We start from the raw sequence: 21,120 nt of genomic DNA on the forward strand, positions 1-21,120 counted from the left end.
CAGTACGTCGTAGGCAAAGTACAGATTAGGAATAACTATCGGTAATAAGAAATAATTAGATTATCTGTAAGAATAGATTGATAAAGATTGCGAGCTGCTTGTTGTTTTGCGTTCTTCTCGGATCTTCCTTCACCTTTTCGGGAGAGTAATGTAGTGTTGTTTCTATTTCGAATATGAGCCCATAATTATGGTAACTGATTGTGTCCGGTTTCGAGGAATACTTTCAAACTCAAGATGGTATGATGTTATTTTCAAGATGGTATGAATACTGAAAAATGGAAAATGTTTAAGTTTGCAAAACTATGGATTAAGGGGAATATAAATTCAGTTTCGGAATCGTTTTACTTACGTATGCATTGGATCTGCGTGATTGAGTTCTGGCAATAGTACAGGTTTCTGATAATTGGACTTATTCAGGTGATGTGTGCTTCCCATTCTAAAAGATTTTAGGAGAAAGTAAAGTAACTGTGCAATTATTAATTTAAATAATTTTTCTTGTAAGCATGAGTACCGAATATTTGCAATGTCGTCGAGAAAAGATGTTTTAACGCCGGGATATGGGAGGTACGATTGAATTAAGAAATCGAGTCCGGCAGCCTCCGGCTGCCTTCTCGGATTTCTCGGATTTGGAGTCGGACATACCAACGCCGGTAGTATTTTCTTGCCACTTTCTTTGAAACGTATGTGGTAGTTGGGTGTGAGCGTGCAGCGGAATATATGGTGTCCGTCGTTGTTAATTGTCGGAGGAAAATGGAGGATCGTATAAGGATTGTGGAACACCTTTTTGAGTCTTGCTCTTTTTCGAATTACTTCCAATGGATTATGCCACTTAAGTAGAGATCGTGGCATATACTCGATTTGTGCTTCTAGAAATATTGTATTATTGATTTTGTTATTTATTGGTTAAATTCAAATTGATATTTTGAAATTGTACCTGTTAGTTGCTTTTCTTCCATTGGTTATTTGAAATTAAATTATTAAAAAATTGTTAGAGGTTTATAATTCGTAATACTTCAATTGTAAATGTAATTATTAGTTTTACGATTTTTTTTAAATTGCTATGATCTGTATAACTTTTTTGTTTTACTGTTGATTTTCTGTGCTTTGTTTCTATAATTGTTTGATGAAAGCAAAGTGGCAGTTGCAACCGGTCGTATATGGTAACCAAAGCGATACATTTACTGACTAAAATTACGGAAAAATGGATTGGTTATTAGCGATATTAAAATGGTGATTTGCATTGTTTGACCAGATTTAAACACAATTGCGGGTTTTCGGATGCTGTTTTGGAGTAATAATAGTAATAATAAAAATAATAGATATATGGTAAAATGAATATGTATGCCTTGGTATATAGCATAGATTTCTGTATAGCTGATAATATTTGGAAATAATTGTATCGACAACTGGAAAAGATAGATATTATAGAAGGTGCATGAGTGTCGAGGATTGGTCGGTTTGGCAATTCGTGTTCTTTTTTGTTTTGGTTCGATTGTCTCGTCCGTATCGTTATTGCCGGAGCTATCGTGCTTTTCGACCTCGAAGATTTTATCATGTTGCAACGGAACTTTTATTTGATTTTTCAACGGATTCTGTGTTTTCGTCAAACCGCTAGTTCCTGGGGTAGGTTCGTCTTGTTTCATGATCATTGCAGTTGCTAGAGGTTCGTTTTCGCTGTAACCTTGTTCATACGCCCATTTTCTTAAAGAATAGCTTGTTGGACCTTCTTCCGTCCAAGCTCGAGTTCTTTCCTTTACTGTGGTGAGAATGGTAGGTTCTTTAAGAAGACCGATAAAAACGACGACTTTTCCCACTTGACTCATTTGAAAGTAATATTTGAAAGTAATATTACTGTAATATATTACAGTAACTGCAGTAATTATACTACAATATACTACAATAACTGCAGCGTGATTGCTTGCTGCAGTTTACACGGATAAAGCGGATGAGAGAATGCGGCAGGCATCAGGCAATACGCGTTTTATCACGGAAACAATTCTTCTCCTACGTGGTTGTGACGATTATTACAGTAGTGCTGCATCGAAAATCACGCCAGCAACCCCTTAATTTGTATTTTAATGTAGCCCCGTATTCTTTTTAATGATACTAATGATGATTTATGGCAAGTTTTCGCAAGCATGCTAAATTTTGAGTTGTCGGCGCCCTTTACAGTCTAAGCGCCAGCTATAACCAAACTTCACAAAATCTGATAATTATGCGCGCCAACACATTTATTCCTACCTAGACGGTTGTATTACTTGTGTAAACAAACCAGAAATATTTGTTTAGACTTTTTAAAGTTTAATATACTTTTTATTAAACCGTGCTCAACGGTATGCTTTATAAACGCGCTGGATCATGAAATACAGCACAGTCGCACAACACAATAGATTAATTACAATTAATCATCGACCAGTTAATGGCGTATATCGTCTCAATACTACTACTTCCGGCGACTTCCTTGCAAGATGAGCACGGCACATAGAACCATCGGTATTTCCAAGTAATCCTACAAAGGAGAGAATTAAGCATTCATTGTAATCACAAACAAATTTAGGCATCAGAAGCATTTTGTCTTTTTACTTGTGAGCATTGTTGTGTCCTGTGCATGTTTTCTCATCGCTCCAGTGGGAATTCTGCTCGCTGGAAGCCAGTTGTATATATGAAACAGCTCTAATGGTCAATCAATACTGTCGTCGCTAATTACATCTAGTGAAAAAACAAGAATAGGGCGTAAAAACTTTTAACAGATTTCCACTGCCAAGCGCTAACACAAAACTCGAAAATACAGATATACAAATATGTATGAAACCTAGAAAACAATGCAGCATATCGGTTTCAAGTTCTATAATAGGCGATCACTCCAAAAAACTGTGATATTTTTTTCCACAATTGGTACTGTGAAAGTGTTCAAAAAGAAAAATTCGTAGAAGAGATATAGGCAACATTTTAACCACTTCCGGTAAAATGGGTCTTAAAGGCCGGCCCGATCTTTCTCTTTTCTTTAAGCCCAATCCAAAAAACTGTTAGAACAGTTTTGAAGAGTTAAAAATCCCCGAGGAATTCAGGGGTGGCAGAGCCCTGTACCTCTAAAGTGAAATTTCTTAAGTAGTCGAAAGGCCGCGCAGACCTCCCCCGTACGAGTAGTGTTAATAATATTTTACATTAATGTAAAATATTATTAATAGTGATCGCCTATTATAGAACTTGATAAAGGTAAATAAAGGTAAATACCGATAAACTGTAATAAACAATATTGTTTATTACAGTTTATCGTTATTTACCTTTATCGACGGCACGAATGCGCACATTAACTTTCTGTAAACAGGCCAGTGTTAGCTATACGTATGTATGTAGGCAGTTTTCGTTAGTATACGACTGTATGACTTATGTATGGATATACGTTAGGCACACAGGAAAATAATTTTCATCTTGTGCGTTTATCAGTTACCCAAGTGCTGTGGTTGTAAACATCCTTGCTCATAATTTGATTGACATCCACATTTTTCGTGGACCCACCGTCCCATAATGTGGAAAACCGGCTGTACGGAACGGAATCTTTACCAAAACCATTGTTTGGGGTTTGGCTGGAAAGGGCAAACTTAGTTAAACCTGATTCAGTTAAATGGAAGCGGAACAGTCAGTAAAGTATCTGGGAGTTCACTTTGACCGCAACGTGAAGTGGAGCGTGCATTCTGACCACGTACTACGGAAAGACAACTACGGCATCGCAATGATCAGCCGCGCGAAAGACGTTCTGGATCTGCCTCAGCGTAGGAGCCTTTACCATGCCTGTGTACAGCCACATCTTGACTACGGGTCAGGTACGTGGTCGCCGGCATCTTCGGCTTTACGCGGCAAGATGGACAAGGCACAGCGGAAAGCACTGCGGGCGATTTCTGATTACAAGGAGCGGGTTACACCCGAGCTGTATCAGAAACTGCGCATCCTGCCGGTGTACGACCGTTGGAAGCAGTCGGAAGCGGTTCGGTTGTATAAGATCTACAACCACGAAGCATACCATCCGCCGCGGTATATGGTTGAAATGATCGATTTCACTGAGTTCGGAGCGCGGTACAACCTGCGGAACCCGACGAGAATTGCTGCCCGTGCAAAGAAGAAGATCGGAGAAGGGACGCTGGCCATGCGACTTAAGAATATCTTTGAACGCATACAAAAAGTTAACCTGCAGGTACTCAGTGTTGATGGTGTGGGATTTTTCAAATTTGCTCTCCAAACTGTTGATCTGTCTTAGCAGTTCTCATTTGTTTAGCTTTTTGCCGACCAGACGTTGAAGTCCCGTTTAGCGGGTTGTCTGTTCTTGATGTAATAATAATAATAATGAATGTTCTGTTTAAAATATAATTCTAAATTATTTTTATGGAGCATTTCGCTGGAGTCACACGTGACCATACTCAATTTAAAATACGTCACGTAAAACAATTTGCAGAACTGCTTATTGCCGGTATAGAGGGTACATAACGTTATTTGTTTAAATAAAAGGATGACACGAACAACTTACTAGTCAATAGCTCCGGTAATTTTCGGATTGCGACTTCCGGGAACTAAATCACATGGCATCCAGTTGCGCGTTGTTCCGCGGGGGTTTTGCATTGTCAGAATAAGAGCCTCAATTCTACAGCATCCTTTTATTTCGGGATAACGAGCTTTATCCATGAACGACTGCGAAAGGTCAACAACACCGGGAATATACCCAGACACACCGGTAAAAGCGCAAGCACATAAATTATCTTTGCTGCCATTTTTTCGATAGATCAAAATTTTTAGCCTCTAAATTTGATTTATAGACAATTCCTTTACGTGTATATTAGAGTCCACTTTGAATAACCAGGCAAGGACAAATTAAATCGGAATCGGTCTTTGCTTTTTTATTTGACGAATAATCCTTTATATTGTGCACTCTGCAAGCATACGTGTGCGTGTTCTATACGCTTCTTTTTCGGTTTGAGTTTGCTTTGTAATTGTCATTCTGCTAGCATAAGCAGAATGGACGCAGTATTTCGAAGAATGCAGAATGCATTTATGTTGATTATTTGTAAGATCAGGGTTGGGAAAGACAGTACGTCTACAACAAACACATATCCAGTTTTGGCAAAATAACGGAGTACAGTAATGGTATTAAATGTTTTATTGTCTACCAAACCACGATTCCGTAAATACGGTAGTTTAACATGAGAATGTGCACAGCAGAAGTATACAGTACACTTACAGTTACACGACTACTGTATAGGTAGCAATCTTGGCATGTTGAATGGTTGAGCTTCCATAACCTCAAACCAAACCACGATATAATATTATAGTCACCTATTCTGAGTGCTTATTCTCTTTACTTCTGGTTTTGCATGATTAACATCTTGCAGGCAACATGAAAGCCATTTGTACTCACGTAAAAACAATTGTATAAGTATTGTATAATTGAAGAGTAGCTGCTAAAGCCACAGTCAGCAAAATCTACTATTATATTCCAAAACGAATCCCCGGTTTAGCGTGGCCTGTGGGCCATCTCTGTACTTTTAGTACAAAGTTACGATGTACGTGTACTACAGTATTTATACAGAATTGAAATTTTCCAGCGATTCTCGAAAATGTCACCATGTGATCTTCTATCTGCAGGTTTAAATTAGCAACAGCACACGCACACACAATCTTTGCCAACAGATATTCCTTTTGATTGACTTTGCAGCACTTAATTTTCAATCCAATCGAGCGGGCAACTGGCGCTTAAGCACTATCTCAAGTCATTATTGTGTAGTGCATTATATTAGTATTTCTTAATTTTAATCCACAATTCATAGTTAAGTATACGGTACAATTTAGGGTAATAATTAGTTTCTAAAATGTTTAATGTATAAGCCAGTGACGTTCCAATCTTTCTTATTTTAACTTTTCAGTTGCCGGTCGAAAAGTCAGAATGTTGCAATATTTATTCCCTAGGCCCTACGCCCCTACTCATAGCCATCTTTCATATATACGCAAAATTATAAAATTATATTAAAATTATTTTAAATTATGCAGATACTCAAAACTTAATAATCTTGCAAGATACTGTGTTTTGAATTTTGTTGGCACCAGACGCAAATTTCCGCTCAGTTGATAACTGATCATTGTAGTTAGTTTCGAATACAGTAGAAGTGCGTTATGCGAAGCTGTTTTGACCGCGCTTTGTCACAGCGATATTACAGCAGCGAGCTGGCTTTTTCAACTCCCAAGGTTGAAGTGCCCAGCATTCAGTAATGTATGCAATAAAAACCAACGAACATTAAAGGCCTTCGTAAACTTCACTAAAATCTGGTAAACGTTTAGACCAAAATCGCTCAAGCAGTCAAAAAGTGGAAATACAATGGCATAATGTCTGTATATATGTTGCCTACGTCTCAACTGCTAATTTCAATTACGCAATGCGAGTAGGTGTAACTGTTAAGACTGTAATTTTCGTGTTGAGCAGTTGCAGGGTATTTTTTAAAATGATTATCACACAGTACTTCTAATTACTGCATAATCACAGAAAAATGTGTAAGAAATAAGTTCAGATTATGTACGTAAATGAGTGGCAACTGGCAAGCTTTGAGCTCGGTCGATGTTAAGTTTAGTACTAGTTACACTATTCTCGCAATCAGCCTTACAATTAAGTCCCCCGGTGCCCGTTAAGGACGCAACGTTAACGCCGGATTGCGGAAAATGGAACTGGTCACGAAATTAAAAATTTTTAGTACTTTTTTACCTCGGTTAGTTGGCTTTGCCATAAATTAGATAAAGCAAATCGTTTTGTGCAAATATTACTTTCTGATACCGTCTGGAGACATGGTTTATTTAAGATCAATCTTTTGTCCAATTACAGGGCTCCTAGATTTCTTTGTCCTGTGCTGCGGTCAGAAGATAAAAATCACGCAGAATTACGCCGATGTATTGTACGTCAGCGGAAGTGGGACAGGAATCACAGGATCCGGAACTGGTAGTCCTAGTGGAACTGGGACTGGGAGCACCAATGGAGGATGCACCGCAGTTCCTAACGCTATCGCGACCCCAAACACTTATAATACTGGCCAGGTAATTAATCAAGGGCCCGCACCTGTTGATCAATATTCAAAGCCGCTATAATCAAAGTCAGTGATAAAATTCGACAATGTTTGTTTTCTGTAAGATTTTGTCAGCATTATAAATTTAATGCTTTTAGCTAATGACCACCGGACCATGGTATGGTTATCTGACCTTTAGCAGCGACTCCGGCTCGATGTGAATGTGGTTAATTACTATACCAGTCTTGCAAAAGCGTCGAGCCTACCCGAAGCCAGTTATCAGAAGTGATTAATATCAAGAAAAGCGCAAATACGCAAGTGGTAGTTGTGCTTACTCACTGGAAATCAGTGAGTTCACAACTGACGGACGCCAATTTGGACCGTACAACGGACTGACCAGCACGGGAACTATAAGCGAAGATGGTATGCATATTTACGTAATCACATTAGTAAAATACTGTTAAAAATTTATTTAGTATCGATAGCGACAGAAACAACGCAGTGTCAACAGTTAAAATACTGGGCTATAGCCAATCGAAAATAGTTCATTTCAAGTTCCGGAAATCATCATTTAAGGAATATGAAGAAACAAAAAATAACTGCAACAGCGATCTTCATTTTCACGTGCAGGCTACGATGCTTCCATCATCTGGTCAACTGACCAGTCGACGTACATACTGTTCTTCTGGTGTGCAAAACACAACTGGGCGTCCGGAGCATGTGCCAGCACTTTGTACCTACCCTCCTTGCACCACATTTTCCCACGATACTGCAACGTCTTGCGGGGATCACAAGTGTGCACTTCGCAAAGTATCTGCAGAACAAATTCCAAATTAATTTGAAATTCAGTTAATAATTGACAGTAACTAACAGTTCACCTAATTAACTTTAAAACTCAGATTTACACCGATCAATAATTTATCAACTTTAACAACCCGGACAAAAATATATTATGCCTAGCACTAGTTCTGTGCAGTAAGGTTTTGAAGCCACGTCTGCACTTAACAATATAACAGAGCATACCTTGAGGGTCATTTGTAAAACAGCTTTCTTTCGTTCGGAATCCTGATTTTCAGTAAGCCACTTAATCCAGCGCGTTACCAGTTTCTTTTGTCGCCTATCGGGAGCCGGTAACGAACTGTCCATCAACTCCCATAATGCACAGTCGAAATGACCTCCCGCCAAATTAATACGACCGCATACCATATTGATCACAATTTCCACCTTGCAGTGTCCGAGCTCGGCATTGCTCACTTCTTTATCCTCGTCGAACGTTAAGTGCGACCGTTCGGGATTGTTGCTCAGTACTGTATCCTCATCCAAGGTTAAGTGAAACAGTGTGACGCGACAATCAACCAAACCGAGCTCTTGGCAATGCAGATATTTGTGCTCCAAAGCGGCGCACTGCAAGAAAAAATAAGATTGTACGGAGCGTAACGTTCGCACTCGAGATCGTCCGGCGGTTCGCCGCGTGCTTCGCAGTCCAACTGAGGATCTTGGTGCAAGCCGGTCTGAAAGGTCAGATTCCATCGGTGCAGCAGCAGTTCCTTAAGATTGACTGGGACACCCGTTAGGGAGGCATAATGAATACTGCCGGCTCCCGTAAATAATTCCCCGTCAAATCATCGTACATATTCGGTACTGAGAGGGACTTACGCCCTCGTCCCAGCAGCTCAGACGCAGTGCAGTGGCTTTCACGCTTGGATCGTATATACCTGATCGCAGGTATTACGATCCGCCCTTCCGCTATCTTCCGCCAACGGCATCGCGCCGTACCTTTTCGGCGATTGCGTGAGGCTTACGTAGCGGCGTATGGTAGAGCAGCGTTAGCGCAGGTATATTGTGAGCTATAGATTGTCAGTTGGTGATGATGATTTTTAGAGAGATGTTATGCTTTCGGTTTTATGATAAAAAGTCCCTTTTTATCCTTGTCTCGCTCCCGTTTCCGGTAGATCGGCACTAGAGAGTCTCCCACGCAGAGAGGAGGACTCTTAGATGGTAGCAGTCTAAGATCCGTGGTTACCTGTTTTCTGAGTTACTTTTCAGATCTATCGGATTGCACCGCTTTCCCGTTTGCCATCAGGAGGACGCGGAAACTCGGCGCAAACCCTACACCCAGTACCCCGTAGTGCCAGCATTGGACTACAGGGATCTCAGCGTATCAGCGTGCTCAGCAACTCATCGGTGGAGATTCGGACCTGCGTCTGGATCTCATCGACTGTGCACCTTCCCAAGCGTTCCCTGCGTAGCAGTTTCGGATCCTAAGGATCGTCAGGCTCATTCGCGTTCGGAAAGGGTAAGTAATCGAGCTTATCTGCTTTCTAAGGCTTATGTTAACAGTAGTTTAACTTAACGCTGTATGTGATATTAGGCTTACTGATATTTTCACGTTAATTTTGTATCGAAATTAGGCTGATTTCTTTGTGAAATTAGGCTTAGTTTGTTTGGAAAATCATAACTTACGGAAACTAGGCTTTTTTCCGCATATTTTTGCATCACTCCTAGGCGCATCAACCTCTGTCCAGGCTTGTTTTTCCGTGATCTTACAGATAGCAGACGCTACAGACAATAGGCGCAGTTCGGTTACCTACCTGGGTAATTGCAAGCTGAATAGAATTCCTTAGATTTCTCTCGCAGATTAGGCTTTTGTGAGTTTTAAATGCAGAATTAATATCTCCGCTTTAAACTGTTTACCTATAGTAAACGTTTATCGTTTAATGCCAAGTATTACGAAATTTCTTTCCTTGAAATTGACTACGCTTATGATAATACGATGGAAACTATAAAAGCTTTTCTTTCTCCGCGCAGTATTGTAAAAAAGCCAGAACAGCAAGCTGAAAATTTGCAAGCTAGTAATGCTCAAAAACCTAAACAGTCCGCGAAAACTAAAGGTGCACCTGTTGCCGCTAAATCAACAGCTGCACCGACTCATAATGTAAACACACGGCTTAATCAGCGCACTCGTGCTCATAACCCGCAGCTACCGCAAATACCGCAATCGTCAGCGAAAGAACCGCAGCCGGTTGCTAGTCTTCCGGCGGAAAAGGCTTTCGCGCGCAGTAGCAAAATGCAGCGTTCACCATCGCTTATTAATACCGCTTCACAGGTCGATAATGCTCCAGAACAGGAGGAAAGCAGGCCAAATTCGCAGCTTAGCGGTGTATCTCAGTTTGACAGTATCCCGCTTGCAAGCGACAGCCGTCATTCTCATTCAGGCTCTGATATGTCGTTATCCGAAAATGCGCTTACTTTTATTGAAAAAGATCAAGGCTTATTGGCTGATCAAGAATTGCTTAATTTTGATGTTGATGAAACGCTCAGCGGTAATAACGCTATTAATCAGCAGACACCGCCTGCTGATAACAGCCAGCCTAATATAGCTAATTTTCATACTCCAGGCGAATTAAATGACGCTCAGAATGAAATCATCAATTTACGCCGCGTTAATTCTTCGCTGGAGAAAAAGCTTATTCATACTGTACATGAAGCGAAAAATGAAATTGCACAACTGCGACAGTTTATAACCGAAGCAGTTGATGCCCGCGATACGGCTCAAAGTCAGGCTGCTGATTTATTGCAACAGCGTAATGAGGCTTTCACCGTAATCGCGACAAAAGAAGAGTTTGAGAAAAAGGCGCATAATTATATACGCGATTTAAAAAGGCGAATTTCTGATCACGATGATGTGGTTAAGCAATATAAGGAGGTTAAGCAAGAGCTGTATGAAAAGCTGCAAATTACAGAGCATATGGCACAGGAACATAAGGCTAAATTAATTACATGCGAAGGCGAATTAAATAAAGCACTCGAACGTCAGCGCAAATTGTTGGAAGAACAAAGCTTAAATGTGACTACTGTACGTAAGGCTAATGAAACCGCTGATTATTACAAAGAACAATCAACCCGTTTAGAAGGCGCTTGTGTAAATTTAGAAGCTAGACTTGAACTGTCTGAAAAGGCGAGCGAAGAAATGTTTCAAGAATTACAGGCTTATAAATCTAAGCGAAACTATTTCTCTGTTACAAAGGCTATCAGTACGCAAACTGATAATACTATCCCAGCTATCCAGGCTCCAATTTCATCTGCACCACCTTCACGCTTTTTTCCGACCGCACGTGATACTGGCAGCATGCCATCGGCTCAGTGCAGTGTACTTCCGGGTTTGTCTGGCAATGCACCTGCACCGGCTATCACAGTATCAGATCTTACGCAAGCTTTAAAAGCGAATAAGAAGTCACCAGATTTTAAGGCAAAATTCAAAGGCGATAAGAATGAAGTTGAAGGATTTTTAGAATTGTTCGATTTAAACGCGAAATATGGTCATTGGGATGAAGATGAAAAGTCAGCCGCTTTTTCAACGCTTTAGAAGGCGATGCAGCTTCATGGTTCAAGGTCGCGATTGTCGGCCCAAATAAACCGCAAACTTTCCCCAGTGGAGATTGGCTTTTCTGGATCGGTATTCCGATCCAGAAAAGGCTACAATGCGCTCAATGAGTTATCAAGCCGCAAAATTAAGGTTGGTAAAGAAACGCTTGACGAGTATTATCAGGCGATGATCGCTTTACGCGCTCGTGCAGGCGTAACAGATGACGCTCATTTTCTGACGTATCTGATGAAAGGCTTAGATTCGCATCACACTTTACGCCAAAATATGATTATTATGAAGCCAGCTACACCGGCAGAATTTCTGAAAAATGCGCGATACCTTGAAGCTACTTATAAAGATGATGATAATTTCGCTTATGGCAATCAAGCACAGGCATCACAGGCTAAACCGCTTTCATATGCACAAGCAGCCGTTAATAGTGGAAATAAAGCTAATAATTTCAAGCGTAATAAGCCATTCAAACCGCAATTTAATAAAGGCAATACTCAACAAAATACTAACGCGAATAATCCCCCACACGCTCAAGTACCTAATAATGTACCGGTAAATTATAATAATCACGCGCAAAATAATGCAGCTAATAATACCGCTAATCAAAATGTACGCCGTCCAGGCATTGCTTATTGTGCAAACTGTGATGTCGAAGGTCATTCACGTCAAGCGTGCAGATATGAAGGCGTTCCGCAAAGTAAAACCCAGTGTGGTGCAAGTTTCACTGGCCCACAACTGGTGAGAGGCGTACTTTAAAAGAATTCACAGAATGGAAAGCTAATCGCAGTAATGCCAATAGTCCTACAGGTAGGACTACAGGCGCATCGACCCCTTCTGGTGGTCCTAGCTTAGGCGGTCCTTCGCCGGCCCGGCAGCGTGCTCCGTCCGGTGCCAGCGTTAATTCACAGTTTGATACGGCTTCAGAATACAGTGAAGGCGAAACTTCGGCGTTAAACAGCTCATCTGATGAGTCTTTAAACGCGTAAGGGGCGCATACTCCGGCTATGCAACCCCCTTCCCACCGTCTCCGCCGGATAAGGTTGAGAAGGAATGCATAATTCAAAGCGCGGGAATATATGGCTACATAATACGCAATTGTTCATGTAATCTCTCACAAGCTCATACAGATACACAAAATTTCCGCGTAAATTATAATGAACCTTTTAAGGCAAAAATGCTTAATCACGACGCTTATGTAAATAATATTCTAGTAAAAATTGTAATCGATACAGGCGCCGAAACAAGCTTTATATCTGAACAGTTTTGTAAGAAAAATAATTTAAGCACGCTTCCCATTAAAAAGCCTTTTCATATACGCGGTATCGGCGGTGTGTGCGCATTTTGTGTTACACACTACTGCAACGCTTCAATAACAATTAATAATTGTACGCTTAATCATTCCATGTTTGTAAAGCCCGCACGAGATGGTATTCATGTTTTATTAGGCCAGGACTTTTTAAGCCAGGCTAATTATGAAGTTAAGGCGAATAAAATAATTAATTTTCATGTATTGCAGGAAAAGCTTGTAAATTGTAATGTAACTAGTCTGGGCGAAGTGCAGTCGGCCGCTGCAGTTCCGCCACAACAGGCTTTTTCCGCTACAAATTTTACAGGTGTACCTGTATCAAATACGCGCGTATCACGTAAAATGCCTTCTGCAGAGGCTCATGCCAAAAATGTTATTTACAGGGACCATACTCGTACGGCAAAAGCTAAAAATGTAAAAACACAAGCTGTAATGACGCCTTTCCCCATACCAGTGGCACCTACGGTAGCCACTGGTAAAGGCAAAACTAATTCATCCGCTTCTAATTCTAAGCTTTTCCCCGTACCAGTGGCACCTGACGATGCCACTGGTACGCCTACCGCTAAAAAGTCGCGAAAACAAATGCATCGTGAGACAGCAGCGATAATGGAATATAAAAATTATGTTTCTACCTTAATGAATACTTTAAAAAAGTTCCAAGAATTAATGGCTGAACTCAATCAGGCTTATAATGATGCTGTTAAAATTGATAATATTGAAGCTATTAAAAAGGCAAGCCAAGCACGCGCTGATGCTGAACTTGATTTGGTGAGGCGATTAGAAATTTATGAAGAATGGCGTCAGGCTATTAATAAAGCGATTAAGCAATTTTTCGGCAAATCTGCACGCGGAATAAATAAGCCAATATGCAGGTGTGCAGATTCAATAAGCGAAGCAAGAAAATATTTGAGAGAAGTTTACGCGAAAATTAAACCTAAAGAAAAGCTACAAGTCACAGCTCGCAGACCGCCTATGAATATTGTGAAAGTAGTGCGATTTCATGATACGCTTGATTTTCCTACTGTATCGGTGCGCTATTTTAGAAAAGAGGATGAGCTGCCGCCGCTGCGGCATAATCCACATTCAGCTCCTAAACGCTCTTGTTTACCGCTAAATACAAAAAGCCGTATAATTTACCGCTTTGGGAAAACAATTCGGCTAAAGAAGAACAAGTATGGGCAGATTTTGACCGCGTTAATAAAAGCTTTACAGAAAATGCAGATAAAATTCAAAAGCAATTGCAAAAATCAGCTAAAGTGCGTGTATGTATTGCAGATCAAGAAACAAAAGCTACGCAAACAGAAGGCGCTAATTATCTCATTGTAGAAACACCAGAAGGCGATATCCCGCTTGTAACTAACAGCGAGAACTATTTCGAAGATCAAGGTGATATAACTGAATTATTTCAGTCAATAGGCGACAAGCTTAATGAAAACGAATTATTCGCTAATAACCCGCTTAAAAATGAAGAATTATCAGCTGAAGAGCAACCATTTGCAAATAAGCCAGAATGCGAAGAAATTAGCGAAAAAGATAAAGAAAGATTCAGGCTCAAAATGGTGAAAGTGTATGCAGCTGATAACTACACAATTGTACCTGGTACATCTTGGGTGTCGGCTTATGCACACAAAAAGCTAATTTGCGTACACCGCAATTTATATTTTCACCTAATCCAGCTTTATACAGCGAAGGTAGATTACTACCACTTCAGGGCTTAGTCGAACCAAAAAATTTTCAGTTTGATATTTGCGTGTCTAATTATTCCGCTCATAAGCGTACAATAAAGAAAGGTACATGGTTAGGCGTTATCGAAACGTATGAAGAAGTTGAGCCAGATAAAACCGCTTTAACCGCTACTGCAGCTAATTATACGCCAGAAGAAGAAGCTGAAATTTGGGAAGCAATACGCGAATTTAAAATATCGGCTGACTTATCAGAAGCTGATCGTAAGCGCATCGATAACCTATTGTTTGAATTCGCTGACCTGTTGCCAACAAAATCGCGACCGTTTGGCAATGTAGATGCCTCGATAAAGCATACAATAGACACAGGCGATGCACCGGCGATAAAATCTCTGCCGCACCGCACAAGTTGGCGCGGTAGACAGCTTATCCAAGATCACGTTGAGGAAATGCTAAAGCTTGGCATCATTAGGCCATCAACCTCTAACTGGAGTTTTCCAGTTGTCTTGGCTTCAAAGAAAAATGCAGACGGCTCAATCGGTACACGCTTTTGTGTGAATTATATACGCTTAAATAATATTACAAAGAAAAATAACTATCCGCTTCCTAAACCAGATGAGCTTCTGGATACGGCATCTGGAAATAAGCTTTACTGCAGTTTTGATTGCGAAAAAGGCTTTTGGCAGATCCCTATGGATCCGGCCAGCATCGAAAAAACAGCTTTCGTCACACCGGATGGCCTTTTCGAATTCCTTCGAATGCCGTTCGGCGTGTGCAACGGCCCCGCGACTTTTCAAGCCGCAATGGACCGTACGCTTTCAAAGCTACGAAAATTGGGAATATTCGCTTATTTAGACGATCTAATCGTCGCAGCTAAAAATATGGAAGAATTGTTGTTTAAATTACGGCTTTTATTTGAAGCTTTACGCGCATCAGGCTTTACGCTGAAACCGGCTAAATGCCATATTGCTAAGCCGGTCCTTCATTTTTTGGGACATGTTATTTCAGAATCTGGCATCCATACCGATCCCGAAAAATTACAGCTATTAAAAATTTCCCGCAGCCTAAAACAGAAAAGCAATTACGCTCGTTTTAGGTTTAGCGAATTATTATCGCAAATTCGTACAAAATTACGCGCCCATAACCGAAAATCTTTATGCGCTTCTTAAAAATGTTAATGATATTACCGATTGGAATGAAGCTTGCGATAAGGAATTTGAGGCTATTAAAACAGCGCTAATGAACGCTCCAGTCTTGGCGAAATTCGATCCAGAAAACCTACGCTAATAGAATGTGACGCTAGTACAATAGGGATCGGCGCCATATTAAGCCAAGATGGTCATCCTGTCGCTTACGCGAGCCGCTTATTAACTACAGCTGAACGTAAATACGCGCCCACAGAACTTGAATGCTTAGCAGTTGTTTACGCTGTTCGTAAATTTCGCTATTATGTAGACTACATGCCGTTCACCGTTAAAACTGATCATCAGGCTTTAGTTAATTTATTACGCTCAACGTCAAGCCGCGAAGGGATGAATCCCAGGCTTGTACGATGGGCTCTACAGTTAGGCGCTTACGATATGACAATTGTCTACAGGCCAGGAAAGTACGCTCATAATGCAGACGCATTAAGCCGCGCACCTGTTGATCCCGCTGTACCGGAAGAGGACTTCGATATCCATTTCAGTACACCTACAGTACGCGTAATCAGCATACCAGAAGCGCCAAATAGCTCTGTACGCGATGCAGAAGAACAAAATTATGTTTTTCTGCGTAATGAACAGCTTAGTGATCCAGCGTTAGAGAAAATCATTCTAGCCATAGAAGACGCTGATAAGTCACAATATCCGCTTTCACGTCCCGCTAATTATGAATTATGGAATAATGTACTTTATCGTACAGGCGAAATTAATGACCGGCATACAAGGCGCTTTGTGGTACCTAAACATTGGCGTTATGATATTTTAAAAGCGATGCACGATTCACCAGCCGGCGGCCACCTCGGCCGCGAAAAGACGCTTTCCCACATTTGTGTTCGTTATTTTTGGGAAGATATGTTCCGCGAAATTAAACGCTATTGTCGTCGTTGTCTAAAATGCCAGCTTCGTAAAGTACCGCGTAAACCGCTTCCAGGAAAACTTCAACAAATTGAAATAGGCGAGCCATGGTTTAGGCTACAACTTGACTTTAAAGGCCCGTTAAAGCTTAGCAATAATAAAAATAAATACATAATTGTGGCAATTGATCAGCTTACTAAATTTGTAATTGCTAAGGCTGTACCTGACGACTCTGCTAGAGTTGCCGCCGATTTTCTGCTTAACGAAGTTATACTTCCATACGGTGCACCGCACGAAATAAATACAGACCGCGGTACACACTTTATGTGTAGTACAATAGAGACTGTATCTAAGCTTACTAAATTCGATCACCATTTTGGAACCGCTTATCATCCTGTAGGAAGAGGCTTAATAGAAAGGCAAATGCAGTGGATAGGTGACTGTTTATCAATTTTTGCTCAAAAACATACCGCTGAAAAATGGGATGAATTTTTGCCGTATGTTGTTGCCGCTTATAATCGTACAAAGCATAAAACCACGAGACAATCACCGTATTATATGCTCTTCGGCCGCGAACAAACGCTTCCAGGCGATACGATCACAAAAACAAATCTGCCAGAAAATTACGCTGATATCGAAGATTATTTAGATAGTCTTCAATGGCGATTAAAAGAGGCGCATGAAATCGCTCGTTCTCTTGCTAGCGACGACTTCCTTAAAAAAGCTGAACGCTTTAATAAGCGCCGCGTTGAACCTGATTTTTGCACTGGCGATTATGTAATGTTACGCTTACCTATTCCTAAAACAGGCAGCGAAACGCTTAAAGATAAATACGAAGGCCCATTCGAAATAATGGAATTTTCGTATCCTAATACAGTTATTATTAGGCGCTTACGCGATCGCAAAGAGGAGCAAATTGTTAACGTAGAACGGCTTAAACATTATCATCCAGAAGATGACCAGCTTAAACCGCGATTAATATTTAAATTTCCACCTAAAATAAGCAGCTTGATAATGAAAGTGAAATAACCCCGCTTACATCTGTTGATAATAGTACGAGTACATCTGCTAATAACAGCGTCAATAACACTCAGCAAGACCACGCTCAGCTACAGGCTAATAATCTGCAAAATAGTACTGTAGATTTACCGCTTAACTCTGATAATAATAATTCCGGCGAAATTAACGCTGAACAGAATGCAAAAAGCGAAGAACGCGTAAACATCCGCCTAATGACTTGTTATCTAAACAGCTTGATGAATTCTTTGATGGCGAAGATCCAAAGTTACAGGAGACGCTTAATAAATCACGCTATCCTAAGCGAACACGCAAACGTCGTTTTACACTGTGATTTACGCAAATAGTCGCTTAATTACAGTTAACAAACGATATCTTAGATGGTAGCTACAAGCTTATAATTGAATGCTAAATAAGGCTAAATTAATACAGGTAATTATGCAGTAGTTACGGCTTAAAATGTTTATTTCGCATTACCGTCTCAGATGGTAGCTAAAATGAACTGTAATACAGCTTTTAAACCGCATAATGTTGGTTGAATTATGCTTAAAATTATCATGCTAATAATTCCGCTTTTATCTTGTTCTGCAGAATATCGCGTAAGAACATGGCGTTCTCCGGCTTATACAATCCCGACAGCTGTTTTCCTTGCAAGATCAACTTAAACAACCGCGTATGTGTCGGCTGCCTTATGAAAGGACGAGCGGAAATCGAAGATCGCGTCTACGCGTTGTACTCGGAGGCAGTATGCGGAAACTCAGAGGCTTTACTCGGCTTGAAGCATATGGGTCTGTGGAATTATGCGATGAATAACCAGCAATACCACCGCGGGATCGCTCAGGCTATTCAGCATTTCAAGGCGAAAAACGAACCCGGCTGGCAAATGGTTGAAGCGATCGCGATTCCGTCTATCCAGTCAACTCCATCTACCGCGAATAAAGCGCTTCTTCCTCATCCGCCTAATGAATTACGCCGCGCACAGTTGAAGTACGCTGACGAAACCGAAGAGAACATCAGCGACTGGAAATCTGTCCCGCTTAAGCCGTCGTTCCAGAAAGCTTCTTCTGACGACTGGACGCGAAATGCAGATCGCCCATTGGGAACAGTACGTATTGAAAATAAACCGCGTATTGATCAAACGCTTGTTCTTTTAAAAACACAACCGGCTAATTATAACTCTGAACGCTTAAATTTGCAGAACACGGCTAACCACAGTCAAAGCGATGACCAGCGTCAGCGAGGCGATCAGCGTCAGTTCACCGAATATCGCCAGCCTACAGATCAGCGTGCAGATCGGCGTTCAGAACAGCGAACTACTCAGCAGAATACGCGCACTGGACAGTCTTCCGCTACCAGATGGGAGCCATTCCTCAGCGTATGAACGCTATGGACCAGGCTGAAAGGATTTTTAAGCATCTCGGCTTATCCAATGCAGCTAAGACGCATGGAAGTCTAGCGATCACCTGTGAAATGTTCGTTAACCGCTTATACGCGTTTATGGATGAAGTTAATATGGAGAAAGCGATGCAGGATGTGAATTATTACACGGATAAGCCTAAACCTGAAGACACACAGCTGATGTATAACGCTTTTCGCGCGAATGGTATGGAATCAGCTCTCAGCTTGGATACATTCTCCAACAAAATTAACACCATCGACTATGAACGGCTGAGCCAGTTTAAGTATTTCGGCAAAACTTCCCATTTGGCGCACCTTTTCCAGTTTATCTCCGCGAAAGCTAATCCAGCTCTGATGTTGTATGCCGCGAAATGTACCGTGCATCTGATGGACATCTACCGCGATTTGAAGGCTCGCCGAAAGGCTAATTTTAATGACCCAGCGATTAAGGCTCAGTACGATGAATTGTTTCGCTTGATGTTTGCCGCCATGTGTGGACATGCTTACAGCCATTCCCAGTTGGATAAGCGAATGAAAATGAAAGAAAATGCTGACCATCCGCTGAAGACAGTAATTACCGCGCTTGGACCGCTCACCAATGAGCAACTGCAGCTTGAAATGTTGGAAAGTGCACGCGCACGCGGATGGCAAATAAGGCTACAAAGGCTTAGCGACCTTGGTTGAGAAGCCCCAGGACGCTTATCAGTACTGGACTTCAATCCTGCGACAGCGTATGGAGACTAAGGCTTCCAAGATCACTCTTGGCAAACGCTCCCTGACGTCTCCGGAAGGCTCATCCGGATCCCCACATTTGCCACCAGGCGAACCGCTGGTTAAGCGTATGTACGTGTCTACGGATGAAGCAGCTAATGAAGCGACACTGGTGGATAAGCTGGGTAATTTGAATTTTACCGCTTCCCATATGCGTGATATCGAAAATGGAGGCGAAACTGATCAGAAAGCTGAAGGCGAAAAACTGGCTACAGATATCAAAACGGAAGGCGATAAAACTCCGAACGCTTTAAACGCTGATATCACTGATGATGAGACGAGCGAGAAGGATAAATCGGATTAAAGGCGAAAATTCATGGGATTAAGGACGAATTCATGTGGATCATCCTTGGAATGGATTAACCTTCATTTTCCTGTTTTGCTCACCCGGAATGACCAAAGTAACATGTGATGTTTTTGTTTAACTAACTCATTTCGATGGATCTTATTTTTCTTAGCATTTGTTTAGAATTTCCTTTCATTGTAAGGCAAATGGTATACTTGCGCTAACTTTGCGATAAAATTGTCCGCTTAATTGCAGCATTCGTAAACTTATACAGCTTCGCGTAACGCGCTTATTGTCTTTATTTTTGCGAATTTAGGTAAACGCTTATAGTGACTTCGGTCAGCTGCAGGCTTATACGCAGTGAAGAGACCATGCAGTCACGGGAATCCATTTCCGCGCTTCGGTCTTGCGGCTGTATCGCGAGGCTGCGGCGTGATGCAGATTCTCCCACTTGCACACTCATGCATATCGCTGGTATCGGCACCGGGGGTGCCAGGCTCTCGGAGGACCTCGAGTCCCCACCAGTGGCATGAGAGGGACTTACGCCCTCGTCCCAGCAGCTCAGACGCAGTGCAGTGGCTTTCACGCTTGGATCGTATATACCTGATCGCAGGTATTACGATCCGCCCTTCCGCTATCTTCCGCCAACGGCATCGCGCCGTACCTTTTCGGCGATTGCGTGAGGCTTACGTAGCGGCGTATGGTAGAGCAGCGTTAGCGCAGGTATATTGTGAGCTATAGATTGTCAGTTGGTGATGATGATTTTTAGAGAGATGTTATGCTTTCGGTTTTATGATAAAAAGTCCCTTTTTATCCTTGTCTCGCTCCCGTTTCCGGTAGATCGGCACTAGAGAGTCTCCCACGCAGAGAGGAGGACTCTTAGAGTACCCTCCACCCAACGGGGACTGCCATATGTCAGCGCAATTCGTTTGAAGGCTGGCGACAGATTTTTGACAATGGTTGATACGATTACGTAATCCGGTCTTATCCAATCGCGTTCCCAGAACGGGCTATCGGCGATCCAGATGGTGTCGTTTAATTTGGCATTCTTGCTTACATAGAAGAGTAGTCCAAACTCGGCAGACGCGCTGCAGTCGAGTTTGTGTTATAGTGTCCGGATACGACAAAATTTTACCTGTTATCTCAGGAGGCAACGTTTGAATTCTGGCAATCTTTCTAGGATGAATT

The 21,120-nt window shown here is 41.5% G+C and overlaps 2 protein-coding genes and 1 pseudogene across 2 annotated transcripts; 1 reads left to right on the plus strand and 2 right to left on the minus strand.

Moving 5' to 3' along the window:
* Nucleotides 1–2,313: 2,313 nt before the first annotated feature.
* Nucleotides 2,314–4,763, minus strand: LOC129583454 (uncharacterized; annotated as a pseudogene).
* Nucleotides 4,764–7,531: 2,768 nt separating this feature from the next.
* LOC129583337 (uncharacterized) lies at nt 7,532–8,828 on the minus strand. Its single transcript, XM_055475109.1, has 2 exons — nt 8,061–8,828; nt 7,532–7,851 (listed from the first exon to the last, which is right to left on the minus strand). The coding sequence occupies exons 1-2, from the start codon at nt 8,565–8,567 to the stop codon at nt 7,669–7,671; spliced, it is 690 nt and encodes a 229-aa protein (XP_055331084.1). The 5' UTR covers nt 8,568–8,828; the 3' UTR covers nt 7,532–7,668.
* Nucleotides 8,829–18,100: 9,272 nt separating this feature from the next.
* On the plus strand, nt 18,101–18,858 carry LOC129583455 (uncharacterized). Its single transcript, XM_055475251.1, has 2 exons — nt 18,101–18,582; nt 18,676–18,858. Exons 1-2 carry the CDS (start codon nt 18,169–18,171, stop codon nt 18,856–18,858), a joined length of 597 nt encoding a protein of 198 aa, XP_055331226.1. The 5' UTR covers nt 18,101–18,168.
* Nucleotides 18,859–21,120: the final 2,262 nt, after the last annotated feature.

The sequence above is a fragment of the Paramacrobiotus metropolitanus genome, unplaced genomic scaffold (assembly GCF_019649055.1).
Source record: "Paramacrobiotus metropolitanus isolate TYO unplaced genomic scaffold, Prichtersi_v1.0 Parri_scaffold0000010, whole genome shotgun sequence".
NCBI classification, from domain to species: Eukaryota; Metazoa; Tardigrada; class Eutardigrada; order Parachela; family Macrobiotidae; genus Paramacrobiotus; species Paramacrobiotus metropolitanus.